Source organism: Panthera uncia, chromosome C2 (assembly GCF_023721935.1).
Source record: "Panthera uncia isolate 11264 chromosome C2, Puncia_PCG_1.0, whole genome shotgun sequence".
NCBI classification, from domain to species: domain Eukaryota; kingdom Metazoa; phylum Chordata; class Mammalia; order Carnivora; family Felidae; genus Panthera; species Panthera uncia.
The window spans coordinates 125772201-125789744 of record NC_064810.1 but is presented as its reverse complement, the minus strand read 5'-3'; the positions used below and the strand labels follow the sequence as shown (position 1 = coordinate 125789744).

At 37.6% G+C, this 17544-nt stretch overlaps 1 protein-coding gene across 1 annotated transcript in view; it reads right to left on the bottom strand.

Annotated features, from left to right (window-relative positions):
* Nucleotides 1-17544, bottom strand: part of RYK (receptor like tyrosine kinase) — a 103150-nt gene that overhangs the window by 33478 nt on the left and 52128 nt on the right. The window contains exons 5-9 of the mRNA XM_049629799.1: nucleotides 15981-16034; nucleotides 10540-10684; nucleotides 6479-6579; nucleotides 2375-2500; nucleotides 712-798 (exon numbers count right to left, since the gene is read on the bottom strand). Of these exons, the coding sequence (XP_049485756.1) occupies nucleotides 712-798; nucleotides 2375-2500; nucleotides 6479-6579; nucleotides 10540-10684; nucleotides 15981-16034 (513 nt within the window). The remainder of the gene's footprint in view (nucleotides 1-711; nucleotides 799-2374; nucleotides 2501-6478; nucleotides 6580-10539; nucleotides 10685-15980; nucleotides 16035-17544) is intronic.

The following is a 17544-nucleotide window of genomic DNA, read 5'->3' as shown; positions in this document are numbered from 1 at the left end:
AGGCATCATATTGCTCCAAAAGAATATGTGAAAATAGATATTCTGTTCATGATAACATTAACTAGTGTGATATACCCTTTAGAAAACAATCTGACAACATCTATCTAAATTTTAAATGCAAATACCTGTTGGGGCAACAATGTCAACTATGGCTATACCTATAAAACTAAGCCAAGAAGGATACATAAACACATGGATATTTTTTGCAGCATTACATATAACAGCAAAAAAAAAAAAAAAAAAAAAAAAGGCAGGGAAGTGGGAGGAAGATAAACAAGCCTATTCATGTAAGGTACTATGAGTCTGGGGTGGAGGAGGGGGGACAGGGTGTGTGTTTTTTATTCTTTGTAGACAGCAGTATTGGGAGTGGGGAGGAGGAAAAATAAGTAACAGTGTTTTTAAGAGGAAAGAAACAACTTTTACCTAAGAAAAACACAGCATTACATATAGCAACAATGAAGTCAAATTGATGTAATTTAACTACAAGCTCAAGTAATACCTAGTAAGTGTTTAACATCTTAAATTATTAGACCTTTTTTTCTATATCTTATGAAAACAAGCCAAATATCCTCAAAAGTTAGCCTCATATGAGCTAAACTCACATGAACTGACTTAAAGGTCTGGTGCAGACTCAGAATCGGAGACAGAATCTCACTGGCATGATCTACCTTAGGAAAACATTTTGGTAACAGTATGGAAAAAAAACCCTACCTTTAACTGTTTTTACAAATGCTTGTTTTTCTTTATTTGGATCTTTTTCATCTACTAAAATCCCATGGAAAATACGCCCAAAAGTACCTAGAAGGAAAAATAATAATTAATGAGATCATATGATAACCTTCATAAAACTATAAGTACAAAACTTCCTGGCACAATATAACTTAAACATAACAAGGACATATGTGATCAGCAACATTATTCTCACCTAAATCTTTGGTTTTTTAATGACTATTAGAAATTCTTTGTAACTATGAAATATTTTAACTTGCTTTTGTTTTTTTTTAAGTTTATTTATTTTTTGAGAAAGAACGTGCACACACACACACACACACACACACACACACACACACAAGCAGGGAGGGACAGAGAGACAGGGAGAGAGAAAATCCCAAGCAGGCTCCGCACTGAGAGCACAGGGCTCTATCTCACAAACCATGAGATTATGACCTGAGCAGAAACCAAAAGTCAGACACTTAACCGAGTCACCCAGGCACCCTTTAACTTGCTTTTAGAAATACCATATTTAAACCAAGTATATGAGAATCCTTTCTGAATCATCCTAAATAAACTAATGATATAGCCAGGAACACTGGAACTCAGTAATGGGGTATCCATTAGAGGCATTTATGAGTTTCTAAGCTTAGCTTCAGAACAATAACAAAAGAGAACAATGGACGCCCCTCATACATTCAAAAACAGACCAAAAATTTTTGCTTCTTTTAATTACTACTTGTCACTGGGGACAGTTCAAACCTCTCTCTTAGCTGTGATTGACCTATAAGCATCTCAACCAAGAGATGAATTCAGAATGACTCATATGCATTCAAAACATTACAAACTGGATTGTGGAAGGGGGAAAAAGGTAATTCTCTCTTTAACAACTTGAGGCACTCAACTCAATGAAGTACTTTATTATTAATTTTGGTCCTCATTCAGCATCTCCTCAATCAATACCCTAAAATTCAAGAAAGAAAACAAGGACCAACAGGTGGGAAAGGGAAGGGTACCAAAATCTACCAAACATCTATTATGCGTAAGTTCATTTAATGTACATCATTTCATCTAATCTTCACTACTAGTCCAAGTGCAGACAACGCAGTGCAAATTTATAGAAAAGGAAACTGGACGTGGAAGACATTAAATGAGTTCTCCAAGGTCACACAGGTGACAAATCATGGGACTCCAAAGCCCATGCTTGTTCCATCTGCTCCATCCCCATACGATCTGTCACAGAGAAAATTACTTAGAATATTTGAAACAGGCTTGCTAGGTAGTGATGATCTTTAAACAAGAACAGAAAATATATTTAAAGGTAGTATTTAAATGCTAATATATACAAATACATATATTTCTATACATATTTAATACATAAGTACATTATGTCTTAATACATAATACATTTAATACATAAGTACATTAGTAAGTACATTAATGCTTTAATATACCGAAAAATCAAGAATTACACCAAAGCTGTATTATGGCAAATTAAAGATCTAAAGAAAGAGAAAATAAAAATCAGTTTTAGAAAGGAAATAAATTGTATACTTCTATCCTTAGACACAAAGACATGAAATTCTTACAATCTGAAATTAAAAAAATTTTATAGTGTTAACATTAAATCTTGCTTGAGAAACGATTTTAAGAAAATAAATACCTTCTTGGAGTACATCTTTTAAAGTTATCCTCTCCCTGGATATTGCTATATCCTTCACCTTAGCTTTGGCCTCCAAAAGAGTGACACTTCTCAGGTCGTTCTTCTCTATCCGCAAGGTAGGATAACCTGAGGAGCCAACAAAGCCAGACCAAGAAATATAAATACCCTTATTGTGCCATCAAGGTCAACTAATACAGTTCAAACCTCAGGACTCAAGTCACAGGAATGAATAAATGTAAGAATCACAAAATGGGGGTCGCCTGGGTGGCTAAGTCAGTTAAGCGTCCGACTTTGGCTCAGATCATGATCTCACGGTCCGTGAGTTCGAGCCCTGCATCCGGCTCTGTGCTGACAGCTCAGAGCCTGGAGCCTGTTTGAGATTCTGTGTCTCCCTTTCTCTCTCTGACCCTCCCCCATTCATGCTCTGTCTCAAAAAATAAATAAGCGTTAAAAAAAAGAGAAAGGCACACACATGAACAGGGAGAATTACTTATGAAGGTCACACAAAATTATTCTTCAATGTTTATATATTTTTGAGAAAGAAAGTGCGCGTGCGCGCACACAAAAGGGGGAGAGGCAGAGAGACAAGGAGACACAGAATCTGAAGCAGGCTCCAGGCTCTGAGTTGCCAGCACAGGGCCCGACGTGGGGCTTGAACCCATGAACTGTGAAATCACAGTGAGACACTCAACCAACTGAGCCACCCAGGTGCCGCAAGGCCACACAAAATTTTAAAGAAACACTTTCTACCTATCCCAAATCCTTAAAATGCATAATTAAGACAAGAAACACTAAAATGAGTATTACCATTATCACCACTTCAACTGCCTTTCACCCAAATGAAATAAGCTTTGACTAACAGAATGTTTATTTGTTTGTTTATAGTGTGCAGGGGAGGGGGAGAGGCACAGAAAGGAGAGAGAATCCCCAGCGGTCTTGTGCTGTCAGTGCACAGCCCATTGTGGGGCTCGATCTCACAAACCCTGAGATCATGACCTGAACCAAGATTTAGAGTTGGACATTTAACAGAGGCACCCTAGGCACCCCTTTTTTTATTTGTTTATTTTTATTTATTTCATTTGAGAGAGAAAGAGAGAGAGAGGGAGAGCGAGCACAAGTGGTAGAGAGGGGCAGAAGGAGAGAGAGAGAAAATCTTAAGCAGAATCTATGCTCGGCACGAATGTGGGGCTTGACGTGGGGCTTGATCTCACAACCCTAGGATCATGACCTGAGCCAAAATAAGAGTTGGATGCTCAACTGACTGATCCACCCAGGCACCCTTGACTCACAGAATTTAACTTATTCCCCTTTATGGACTGTTTTTTTCCCCAAAAGATTTTCTAATATAATCTCCTAACAAAACAACTTTTCAAATGAAAAGACTATCTTTTCGAACAAAACATCTGGTTGATTTAATCAATCTCATGCTTATACAGCCTAGTTGTATCATTGTGAGATACATCTGTTGTTCAGCTCCACTATTTTCCCACTCATTCTTACTGACAGCAAAAATAAAATTTCTAGCTATAACTTAAAATTTTCATTCCAAGAAAAAATGTTAGAATAGAAGGAAGATTCAGTGTTAGCAAGTAGAAACTGGAATGGCTTCTCTAAGATTTATGCGCTTTGGTAAACACATGGTAAGAAAACTCCCGGGAGAGATAAAAGACCTAGACAATGGTCATCAATGGTTGCTACAAGATCTAGACGAAAGGCTTGGGAGTTCTGTAACCAAAGGATTAGGCTGACAACACCTGATTCTATTGATCAGCAGTTTGAACAGGATACACACAGGTGTGTGAGTATCTGTATTTGTATACGTTTAATCGTACCTGGAGTTCTCAGAGTTTCTTAGATCTATGGTCTGTTGTTTTGTTATTTTGGAAAATTCTTGGCCGTTGTGTCTTCAAATATTTTTTTTACTCCTCTCTTTGTCTTTCTTTTATTTATATACAAGTGGATTTCCACTGAATTTTTAAAAAAATGTTTGTTTTTGCCCTACATAATAAATGAATCATCTATCTCAAGATAATGTCCACAAAAATAAGTACATTTCTTATCAACAGTAACTAAAAATATTTTTAATAAGTAATTTCAAGTGACTTTTTTTTTAATGTTTTTATTTATTTTTGAGACAGAGAGAGACAGAGCATGAGCAGGGAAGGGTCAGAGACAGAGGGAGACACAGAATCTGAAGCAAGCTCCAGGCTCTGAGCTGTCAGCACAGAGCCTGATGTGGGGCTCGAACTCACAGACCGTGAGATCATGACCTGAGCTGAAGTCGGACACTTAACCAACTGAGCCACCCAGGCGCCCCTCAAGTGACTTTTAAAAAGCATTTTGCTTTTAGCATATAATAATTGAATCTCTATCTCTTTAAGGTTATAGCCACAATCAAGAATTGACTCTACTGAGCAAATCTTGACATTTAAACATTAAAATCAATGTGTTTCTTCTGAATAGTCTGGACTACTTTCCTATCTATCATTGTGTTTTCTGAAGAGCATATAATTCTTTCATTGGTGGTGATGGTAACTACTGATGATTTCTTTAAAATTTCATTTAATCTTGAGCATTCCCTCTTTCCCCCTTTTCTTTTTCTTGCCACTCTTATTAAAGAAACCAGTTCTGTTATCCTGAAGAATGTTCAGCATCTGCTTCTTCAAGTATCATTTAACTTGTTCTTCGATCCCTGTATTTCTTGTAAACTGCCAATCAGTTCCACAGCCATAATTAGGTGCAGGTTACCTCTTAGGAGTGGGGAGGGGAGACAAAAAATACTCCATGGGTGGTATATCACATGTGGGAGTACAAAATATCTAGTTGTCCTACTTTCAGTGATGCAAAGTTTCATTAGAGGAGTCACACCATGACAGTCTGCTCCCTCAAATGATCCCATTTCCCTTTGTTCACAGGGTTTTAACACTGATGGTCTTTTTCTGAATCAATTATTTTAACAGAGGTTGTAATTATGATTTTCTAATTCTATCATTCCTTCCACATTTATTAGCTAGGATTCTTCTGTAAAGAAGCATTTTCCCTCATCAACCAGCACTATGTGCTTACTCTGAAATACAGTTCATATAGCCAGTCATCAGAAAGAGGGATTTTTGGTGCCTTAGTTACTTCTCATAATGATTAACTTCTTCAATAACTATCATCACAAACTCAAGGATTTTTACACATTCTGTTTCCATCCACTGCAGTCATTCTTTTTGATGCTCAAATGTCCCATTTCAACCTGCCCCAGGTTTATCTTGCCCATTCCTGACCTAGTCCTGAAATCCTCCATTTCCCCAAAGAATCCTGGTTCTTTTTAATGGGAAACAGTACTGGAAGACCACAACAGGGCACTGGATGAAGAACAGATAGTAAATGCCAGTCCAAGGAAGATACCAGCTAACTGCCTGTAAGACCTAATTAATCGATAGCACTACTGAGTTGAGCCCTGATTTATGGTCCACTGTTTATCCTGAGGACTATGTTGTTTTCTATTTGTGTGGAGACTCATTCCTCATTGTGTCTAAATTATATTCTAAGAATGATTATTTTCCCCCAACATCAACATGTTACAGTGTAAAAACTTTTATCAAAATCCTGTTAAAAAAAGGGGGGGGGGGAATCAGATTTCATGTTCTCAATTCTAATGGCAGCTATTCTATAGGATAGGAAGTTATTCAATCATGATTAAAAAACAATGTAAAGTCCCTACCACTGCCCTTCAGATTATCACACAATTCATTAAAATCTAAGACTCATCTTCATACAGCTCAATGGCTTATTCTACCTAACTACCTGAAAATATTTCTTCTGAATTTCTACAGAAGTGATTCAGTATCCCTTTTAATGTAATTAACCTATGGAAATCTCCACAAAATTAATTCTAGCAACTGAAATTATATTTTTAGTATTCCAATTTTAGAATGTTTCACTCAATGCTCTAGAAAGCAGAAGTTGAAGATCAAGCCTAATTCTGCGCATGTTAGATACTATGTACACAGGATGGTACACATGCCCCACAAATAACCAAGCACACAGGAACCACTGGCAGACAGACCACAGACAGCAATAGTAAATCATCTTTAGAATTAAATTAACTCTTACTGGTGATAGGAGTTGCATTGTTGGGTGTGTCAGCTCTCAGATATTGAGTCGTCTGGGTAGATGGCTGAGACAGCCCTTGGGAACTACTGCTGGCACTGATGCTGCAAACAAGTTTTAAAAGAGAAATATTTGGTAAGTCAGCTTCAGTGAAAACCCTCCTTTTTCTATGTATGCAAAAACACATCCAACCCATATAACCAGCTTAAAATCCTGATGGCAATCACAATAATGCATGGATCTCCATCACAAACATGCCATATTGAAATTTTAATCTCATAATATAGAGCCACTTCTTTTTTCCTTTCTATCCTCACAATCATTAAGCACGTTCATCTTATCAATCATTCAGAAATGCAGGTATTAGTCCTTAGACACCATAGACAGCAGTCCTTAACCTCACACAGAGATATGATATGTTAGGGATCTATGGGTCATCTCTTAGAAAAAGAACCCATGTCATCCAATTAGATTGCTTTAAAAAAAAAAAAAAAGAAAAAGAGGAGTAGAATGACAGGCCTCTTTTACTAGTGGTCCAAAATCAAATGGCCTAATAAAGAATATAAAAGCAAATCAAATATGCCAATATGCCCAAGGCTTTTTAAGGGGTATCATCTCTGGTTCAAATCAATCCCCCCTTTTTAGAATTTCTGGAACTTATTACAATTTTCTAGTATTTGAAGCATTCCATTATACCATATCCTTTAAATAATATAAGAGATCCAGAAAAGGACAGGCTCAAGTAACTGTTAACCCTATACTCACGATTTTACAAATTAATACCTCATTAAGTATGTGCTTTTGTCTTTTCTGTGGGTAAAAACCTTACCCCAGGTTACCCTTGGGCACATTTCAGTTTCACTACCTCAGCCCTTGAATTCTGTAGTAGACGGGTGAGGGATAGAAATTTAACATGAAAAGTGAACTCAGATGGCAGGAAGTCATACCAAACTGTCAGGATAGGCTTTTCATGCCTTCCTTAGCTATAGGATCAGCAGGGTCCAGAGGCTCCCAATTTTCCTAAATATGCAATATCTTTGAACTGACCAGGCCCCACACAATAGCTCTGTATTTTCAAAACCTGGTGATTGAAAAAAATAATGACAAAAAGTTGCTACTCAATCAGGGTGCCTGGGCGGCTCACTCGGTTAAGCGTTCGACTTCAGCTCAGGTCATGATCTCACGGTCTGTGAGTTCAAGCCCTGCGTCGGGCTCTGTGCTGACAGCTCAGAGCCTGGAGCCTGCTTTGGATTCTGTGTCTCCCTCTCTCTCTCTGCCCCTACCCTGCTTCTGCTCTCTGTCTCAAAAATAAATAAAAATATTAAAAAATTTTTTTTAAAAAGTTGCTACTCAAGAACTGATCTCTGTGAGTCTACACATGTAGTGGATATGGGGCAGTACAGTGAAGAGATGAAGACCATAAACCTTGGGTATGGGGCAGTACAGTGAACATAAACCTTAAAATCAAAACTGCCAGCACCATTTACGAGCTGTATGATCTCAGGCAAACAAATGGTTCTGTAGCCTCGAATTCCTCATGTTTAGAATGAGTCTGATTCTACCTCCTGACAAGGTTGCTAAAAGGATTATATGAAAAATAAAGAAAGAAAGCTTTTAGGAGAGTGCCTTGTCCTCAAACATACACTTACAAATTATTAGAAATTATTATTACTAATATTATTAGTAATATTAGAATGATAAGGAACCACAGGACACCTGTTTTTGGAGTTCTGGGTACTACTCAAAGATCAGACTAAAAATCAGTGTTGTTGAAAGTCCAGGGGAGGGAATAGAAATGTTACCATCCCCAAAGAGTGGAAAATAAAGGACTTCAATTTACTTACCCATAAAATAGGATTAAGAAAACCTACCTCCCAGGAGTTTTTTGAGGCCCCAGTTGTATAATATACGTGAAACTATTACCTAACTATTACCTGCAACCAACATAGTTAAATAAGTGGCCAAACTCCAAATTATTTACTGGTCATCTGTTTCTCTCCAGTAACTGAACAGTAGGTGGCACTCTTGTACCACTTCAGAATTCTTGAAAAGCCTACAAAGAGTACATTACTAGCCATCAAGCTAGTAAGTAGAACAGCGAGAATTCAGAGATGCTTTGTTTGGCTCTTAACCACTAGGTTATGCTCTGAAAATAAGTGATAATATAAGTTGCTTTTATTCAGGCAATGTCTGGAAACCTTTGCCCAAAAATGGAAAGAACCAGAACACCTAACACATGAGTGTAACTGATTATTTTAGCAAGCTGAGGTATATGCTCCATTGAATCTGTAAGTTTTTGCACAATTTTGGCTTATGTGTGTTCACAGCCCTAGCACGCACATAAGCATTCAAGGAAAATGTGTGTATCAAGACTTTTAAATGCCAGGTTCCTCAGTGACTCCTTTAACTGTGCGTGTGTCCTCTCAAAGTCCTATCTAAATGTCCCTGTTACCTTACTTCCCACTCAGAGGCTTCCAAATGTCATTTCTTCCTCTATAAACCCCAATTCTAACTTTAACACCACCATATACACAAAACCTATTCTGAAACACATCTCCCATGTATTTCCCTTCCTATTCTTACCTTCTTCCTCTTCCTTCTCTACTCAGATAAACCAAGTAAAACAGAGGGGACAGAGAGTGCTTAGGGGCAGATACTGAATCCAACCAAGTTGTGTTGGTTGTTTATGCCACACATATGCTTACCCACTGTGTGTATAACACTGTGTAGGCCTGAGGATTCAGTAATCAATAAGACATATTGCTCCCTAGTTGGAAAAAGCTTATAGTCTAGCAGCAGAGACAAGTACACAAAAATGATTACTGGAGAAAAAAGTAGAATAAATGCCACCAAAGACAGAGAGACAGAGAGGGAGAAGCAGAAAGCAGGAGAGACAGAGGAGGGAGAAATGGGCAGTTGGGAAGCTTAGAAAAGACTTCATGTAAGAGATGGCAATGGAGTTGGAATCTGAAGAAAGAACAAGGTTTAGGAACCCTGTGGGCAAAAGGAAAGCATGAATTAAAGTCCTAAAGGGCAAATATAGGGCAAAACTGTGGAACAAGTAATCATCTGACTACAGCATAAGTAAGGGTACAGTAAGGGAAAAAGAGAAAGGTTCAACAAGTTTGGAAAATACCTCTCCACCGAAAGAAAGGCTTTGAAAGGCAAGTCATGAAGTTGGAAGTCTTTCAGTCAGCAAGTGGGAATCACTGAGGAGAAAAACAAGAATTGTGTACTGGGAAAATAAACCTAACATTCCATCTTTACCTCTTACCCTATCCTACCTATAAAGTCCTCCCTGTCATCTCTGACCCACCTAGGCTGGGACAAGTACCTTTTCTATTCTCACACTATACTACACATATCATAATCACCAGATTTATAAACTTCTATAATTATAGGTTGTCAAAGTAAATAAATACTTGAAGCTCCAAGGTATATCATTATTTTTTTTAATATTCCCAGCACTTAGCATATCTAACCCTGTGTATCTCCAAGGCTACACTTTAGAATCATCCAGGAAGCTTTAAGAAAAATACTGATCCCCTAACACCACCCCAAACCAATTACATCAGAATTTCTGGAAGGTAGGACCCATGTTTTATAAGCTTACCCATGACTATAATGTACAACCAGGTTGAGAACCAACGGTTTAAAGCACACACAGCAGGTTTTCAATAAATTTACTGGATGGATGGATGGAAGGATGGATAGATGGATGGAGATAATGACAATGATGGAGGGATGAACTAGGTAGAAGAAACAGGGCTATTTTAAAAAGGTACTAGGAGTGGAATAGAGTCATGTCAAAGGGGAAGGGAATAAAAGTGTGATCCCCACTTCTTACCCATAAACTAATAAACTATAATTTGTCTTCAAAATATCTTTTAAATAAAATCAGAGAAACATAAATACAATAATCACAAAGACAACAGTTGTTCTTTTGGCAAGACCTGATCACCCTCCCTCCTTTCCCTGTGCACCACTGTGCATGCTGTGTGGGCTCCCATGAAAATGCGGATAACCGCTTTAATTTTTTTCCTTTCCCAAAATAGGTATAATACCTGTCATCCAGTTCAATTCTTTTCATACTATGAAGGTGCAAAACAGCTAATATTATTGCTACAAGAAATATTACTGCACAGCAAACCCCCACGCTGATATAAAACACACGTGTAGAAGTGGTTGGAGCTGCATGTACAGGATCATCTGAAATAAAAATGAAAAAGCACATTAAGCTTCCTAAACAAATATTATCAATTGCTTTGTGACACAATGAGTATCCTGTTCTTTGTGAGAAAGATTTTCATTTCATGTGTCCATTCTTTGATAAGATCAGTCACCAATGGTGTGTTGATAGAAGTTCTCAAATTTTTTTAATGTTATTCAAGGAATTTTCAAAAATGGTTTTAAACAAAACTTTTCATGAATGAATATAAAAGTCACAAGTGCTAGACATATGATAAACCATCTGTAGCAGTGCTGTCCAACAGAACTTTCTGCAGTGATGGAAATGTTCTCTAGTGCGTTATCCAATACAGTAGCCACTGGCTGCCTGTGGCTATTAAGCCGTTGAAATGTAGCTAGTACTACTGAGGAACTGAAGTTTTCATTTTATTTCATTTAAATTAATTTCAAGTTTGGGGTGCCTGGGTGGCTCAGTCGATTAAGCGTCCTACTTTGGCTCAGGTCATGATCTTGTGCATCATGAGTTCAAGCCTGCTTCGGATTCTGTGTCTCCCTCTCTCTCTGCCCATCTCCCATTGACACTCTATCTCTCAAAAATAAATACTAAAACATTTTTTTTTCCAATTAATTTCAAGTTAAATAGCCACATGTAGCTAGTGGTTACCATAGTGGACAACACACATGTACAGATCATTCATATTTGTTCAACAATGATATCTAGAGTGGAAAAGATCAGACATCTTTGTTACCAACCACTGATTCACAGAAGGAATATACAACACAGTGACCCCACACATTTTAAAAAAACAAACTTTTAGTCTTCTCTTATGAGAGTAACAGATTATTTTGCTTATTTTTTATTTTTTTATTTTTTTAAATTTACATCCAAATTAGTAAGCATATAGTGAAACAATGATTTCAGAAGTAGATTCCTCAATGCACCTTACCCATTTAGCCCATCCCCCTCCCACAACCCTTCCTGTAACCCTCAGTTTGTTCTCCATATTTATGAGTCTCTTCTGTTTTGCCCCCCCCACCTGTTTTTATATTATTTTTGTTTCCCTTCCCTTATGTTCATCTGTTTTGTCTCTTAAAGTCTTCATATGAGTGAAGTCATAAGACTTTTGTCTTTCTCTGACTAATTTCACTTAGCATAATACCCTCCAGGTCCATCCACGTAGTTGCAAATGGCAAGATTTCATTCTTTTTGATTGCCGAGTACTACTCCATTGTATATACATACCACATCTTCTTTATCCATTCATCCATGGGTGGACATTTGGGCTCTTTCCATACTTTGGCTATTGTTGGCAGTGCTGCTATAAACATGGGGGTGCACGTGTCCCTTCAAAACAGCACACTTGTATCCCATGGATAGATGCCTAGTAGTGCAACTGCTGGGTCATAGGATAGTTCTATTTTTAGTTTTTTGAGGAACCTCCATACTGTTTTCCAGAGTGGCTGCACCAGCTTGCATTCCCACCAACAATGCAAAAGAGATTCTCTTTCTCCACATCCTCGCCAACATCTGTTGTTGCCTGAGTTGTTAATGTTAACCATTCTGACAGGTGTGAGGTGGTATCTCATTGTGGTTTTGATGTATTTCCCTGATGATGAGTGATGTGGAGCATTTTTTCATGTGTCGGTTGGCCATCTGGATGTCTTCTCTGGAGAAGTGTCTATTCATGTTTTTTGCCCATTTCTCCACTGGATTATTTGGTTTTTGGCTGTTGAGTTTGATAAATCCTTTATAGATTTTGGATACTAACCCTTTATCTGATATGTCGTTCACAAATATCTTCTCCCATTCTGTCGGTTGCTTTTTAGTTTTCCTGATTGTTTCCTTCGCTGTGCATAAGCTTTTTATTTTGATGAGGTCCCAATAGTTCATTTTTTATTTTGTTTCCCTTGCCTCTGGAGACGTGTTGAGTAAGAAGTTGCTGTGGCCAAGATCAAAGAGGTTTCTGCCTGCTTTCTCCTCGAGGATTTTGATGGCTTCCTGTCTTAACATTTAGTTCTTTCATCCATTTTGAGTTTATTTTTGTGTATGGTGTAACAAAGTGGTCCAGGTTCATTCTTCTGCATGTCGCTGTCCAGTTTTCCCAGCACCACTTGCTGAAGAGACTATCTTTATTTCATTGGATATTCTTTCCTGCTTTGTCAAAGATTAGTTGGCCATACGTTTGTGGGTCCATTTCTGGGTTCTGTATTCTGTTCCATTGATCTGAGTGTCTGTTCTTGTGCCATGCTTCTTTATTTTTAAAAATAAGAGCAGGATAACAAGACCCCACTCAGTAAACAGTATTCAATTTTCCATTATTCAAAACAGAGGGAAAGAGAAAGCAAGCCTTGGCGCTGGAGGAAGTAACTCAAAGACAGGCAGACAGACCGACACACACACACACACACACACACACACACACACACCCTTACACACAGGCAAACTGAGGAAGAGATGCACGGAGACAGAGATACATACGTTCTAAGCGAGGACAGGTGAAGACAGAGAAATAGAAGCAGAACTGGTGTAACTGAAGCATCAAGTAAGTTTTGATAATGAGCACTCACATTATAATTCTACTGAATAAAACCTGAGAAATTTGGGTTCTATCCTAAATAAGACACGAAATCATTACTAAGCAAAGGAATGATATACACTATGACAGCTGAAAAAAAACAAAGCCAACTTCATGCTGTGCAAAGAATGCTATGAGTGTTGAGCAACAACAGGGAAAGGGAAGAAGTTAGAAGGTTACTGCAGTAGTCTAAAAAAGAGACAGCAGTGGTGTGGGCAAGAGTGTTATGGAAGATAAATTAATGGACCGGCGTATAGTTAACAGACCTTGCTTATGAATGATACTGGGGTAAAAAGAAAGAGAAGAATCAAAACTTTGGCTTAAAGAATTAGGTGGATAATGGTAACTTTACAAAGATTAAAAAAAAAAAGGCAAATTGAGGGAAAAGAGAAAAAATCAATAGTTTTGTTGTGACTAAGAGTACCCAGTACACATCTACATGGACATGTCAAGCTGACAAGAAATACAAGTGGAGTTCTGGGGATAGGTAAGGACAAAAGATAAAAGCTATAGCTTTGAAAAACTTGGGAATCAGGCTGCTTTCTAAAATTTAAACTTTGCTTTGAATCAACAAACAATAAATCAGAACAGATTAAAGCAAAGAAACCAAATGGCTTCTAGAGCAGCTACACTTTACTACAGCCTGAACGAAGGCCTGACTTTCCTGAAGAATGCCACAGGCTAGTCAATCCTGGGAGGGGCAGAAAAGGAAGGTCGCCAAGGTTGGTGTTGGCAGTACCTATCCAAGCACACACCAGGGCAGAGAAGAGGAAAGACACTGCTCTGCCGGGCAGGTCCCCTGAATGTATCCCACTTGTTCACCCCCCAAATTCCAGGCTTGTGTATGCACTGCTCCTATTCCTTCACTTTGACATTTCACTTGCCACCACCTGGTCACCCTTCAAGTCTCAGATGAGATGCCACTTTCTCAGGAAGCTGTCCCTCACTCCGTCAGAGATTACATGCCCCTCCTCAGGGTTCCCAAAGCACCATAGCTTGCCACACTCTTGTTATTATCACTGCCTTATTGCCTTGTCCATCTCATCCTCTACATCATAAGCCCTTGAGGGCACGGACTGTTTTGCTCAGTTTGATCCTCTGCCTCCAATCATACCACCTGGCATACCACACATCCTCAAAAAATGCTGGGTAGATGGATAGAAAGGGAGGGAAGGAGAGAGGTATCAAGAAAAAGAGCCAGAGACCAAGAATATGCAATATTCTATTCTCTTTGTTAGAAATAACATCCTATTAACATAAAAGAAATGGGTAAAGTCACCAGAATTTTCAAAGTAAATTTGAGAAGCAGTGATATTTTTAAAATGGTTTTCTTTCTTCTCAGAGATAAATCCAATGAAATATTCTAAAAAAGTAGACAACATCTCATATTATTTTATCTTCAAAAAAGGCGTATGTTGGGATATCCAGATATTCTTTGCCTCCTGAGGTGAGAAAAAGATAAAACAGGAAGCACATACTACTATCTATGAACTATTCTTGCCAAGAGTTGGCCCTAAATCTAATCAAGTACAAAATCTAATACCAGTTTATAGGAGAAAGAAAAATATGTTAAATAATGCCACAAGGATGCAGAAGTGAGAAATTCTATGTGATAAGTGATTCCATTTTGTCAACAAAAAAGTGATACGGGGGAGAGGGGTGATCTCTGATTAATATAAAATATTTGTCAACAAAACAGTGTGTGGGCTTCATTTGATCCCAATGTGGAAGACAAAGTATAAGATATTTTTGAGACAATCAGGTTAATGAGAACATGAACTAGCCACATAATTTATTAAGGAACTATTGTTAATTTTGTTAATTTTGTGATAAATCAAATATAAGTGAATAGGTGCTGGGTGTTTGTGGGTTGTTTTTTTAATTGCCTTTTTAAAAAGAAATCCATACTGGAATATTTATACATGAAATGATGCCTGGATCGTGCTTTAAAATACCCCAACCCTCCCCACCCACTTACTCATCCAGGAAAGGAGGAGGAAATCAATGGAACAATACTGGCAAAACATTGATCATTACTGAAGGAGGGTAATGGTCACACAAATGAACAAAGGTTCATCAGTGCATTCTCTCAGCTTTTGCGTATTTGAAACTCTTCCCTTCCACAATTTTTTTTTAAAGTTTACTTTTATGAAGAGAATCTAGTATCCTTTTAAGATAGTGCTATTAAAACTCTCTCAGGAAGAATAGGACTCAATGTGTCCACATCAGAAAACTAAAAAAGAAGTCTAAGTTATACCATTTAAACACAACCATTACCAAAATAAAAATCTACTTTGAGTTTCTGCTCTGCAGGTTTAAGTAAGTATCTTTAAGTATCCTTAAGCTGCATTTTCACCTGGATGAAATTAGCTGAGGGTTAACCGGTCCAGGCCACAAATCAGATTTTCTAACCTTCTGCTATTGAGATGAGGATCTTACATACGTTTTCATGTTCATACTTTAATTATTACCATTTGAAATGATGTGATATAAGTTCTTGCCTATAAAAAGTTTTTAGATCATTTGTTATAAAATATGTATGAATTTTACTTTACAAATATTTCAATATTCTAACAGTTTCATCTGACTATATACCAATCAGTGAAATAAATAGCAAGGCCTCATGTATCTTTTGGCAAACTGGACACTACTAGGCCTCCAAGCCTCATATAATCATGTACATTTACAATCAGGCAGTTTTTATTCCTCATGATGGAGAAAGGTAATACATTAACACTTACAAATAGTTCTGCTAGTGTTTTTGTCCAGGGCTGAAGTTTTTACTTCTTCAAGTTCTGAATTTAAAAAAGATAAAAGATGCTTTTAGAAATTCCTTCTTTTCCATGAAAATCCTTAAATACTTTAAATACACTTTCTGAATTTTTCTCTAACATAGTTTTAGTTCTATTAGAACATTGCCTGAACTAATTAACAAGGTATTTGTTGCAAGATAATAAATCCTACATTACTATTCTGATCATCATCACTCTAATCACCAATCATTAGTCTATGGGTGTTGTTTATAGATGCTCAATGAAAAAGGATTTCTGTGGTCAAGAAGTTTGGGGAAAGCCAAGTATTATATCATCTGTGGAGATTCACAATTCACATTAGCAGAGTATAAAGGCTCTAAGGAATGCTTAAGTAATGAAACTTATCTGAGCCAGCAGTCCCCACTCTCACATAAAAAAGGAACATTTTCTTGCCAGTAACACCCATTAGCATTTGATATAGTACAGATATGTTTTCTGTTGCAGTTTTTTAAATGTAGTAGGTGGAAAACCACACAAACACATTAGGATCACATATTAAAGTAAGAGTCATAAATTGGATAACTGGGGTAGCCAGAAGTATGACAACAAAATGAAAAGGGTGGCACTATCTTAAACTTAAAACAGAATAGAAAATTATGCTGTTAATGTTAATTTTCATGTACACATTAAAGAAAATGGAGAAAGTATGAGATCATTCTGAATGTCATCTAACCATTAACCTCAGTGGATACTAACAGTGGTGGGCTCCACTGATCACATCATGTTTGGCCATCATTTTGCCTTTAGATATTAAGAGACGAAGCACCATGGTACAGTCAGAACACCCTCCCCCTAAGCATCAGAAACCAGGCTTCTACACTCCTGACTGGCTGTGCAAACTTAGGTGGCCTCTCCAGGGACAAGTCTCCTCACATCAATTATATAATGACTAGGTTGAACTAGTCTCTAAAGTCCTCTTTGGCTTTAAAATTGTGTGAAAGTACATACATAACTGAATATACTAGAACTATAAAATATATCAAAACAGTGAAAATAAAAGGTGCCTGCTAACTTTCCATTTAAAAAATGTCCACTCTAAGGCAGTACAGCTCTTTTATTGGCATCTATCTGGACATTAGCCATGATAACTCACTTGCTGGCCCCAAGTATTTTCCTAACCCTTAGCACTAACTTCAATTAGGAAATGTGTTAAGACAGAATTTAACAACAGAGCTAAGAGCACGAGTTTGCATGCAGCTGCACCTCTTAGCTGTCTGACCTTGGCAAGTTGGTCAGATTCTCTGAGCCTCAGTTTCCTCTTCAGAAAATGGAGATAATGGAGCAGCAGAAACTGCTGCTTAGAATTGTCGCAAGGACTAAATAGGTTCAATGCATGTAAAAGCACTTGTAACATAGTACAAATGCACAGTACGAGGCACTCAATTTTAGAGGGCTTTATTTTAGTTCCCTCCCCCCCACCCTACATCTTAGATAGTAACCATCTGTACATTAAGTGAAAGAAAGTGCAAATTCAGGTCACTTTACCTCTGTG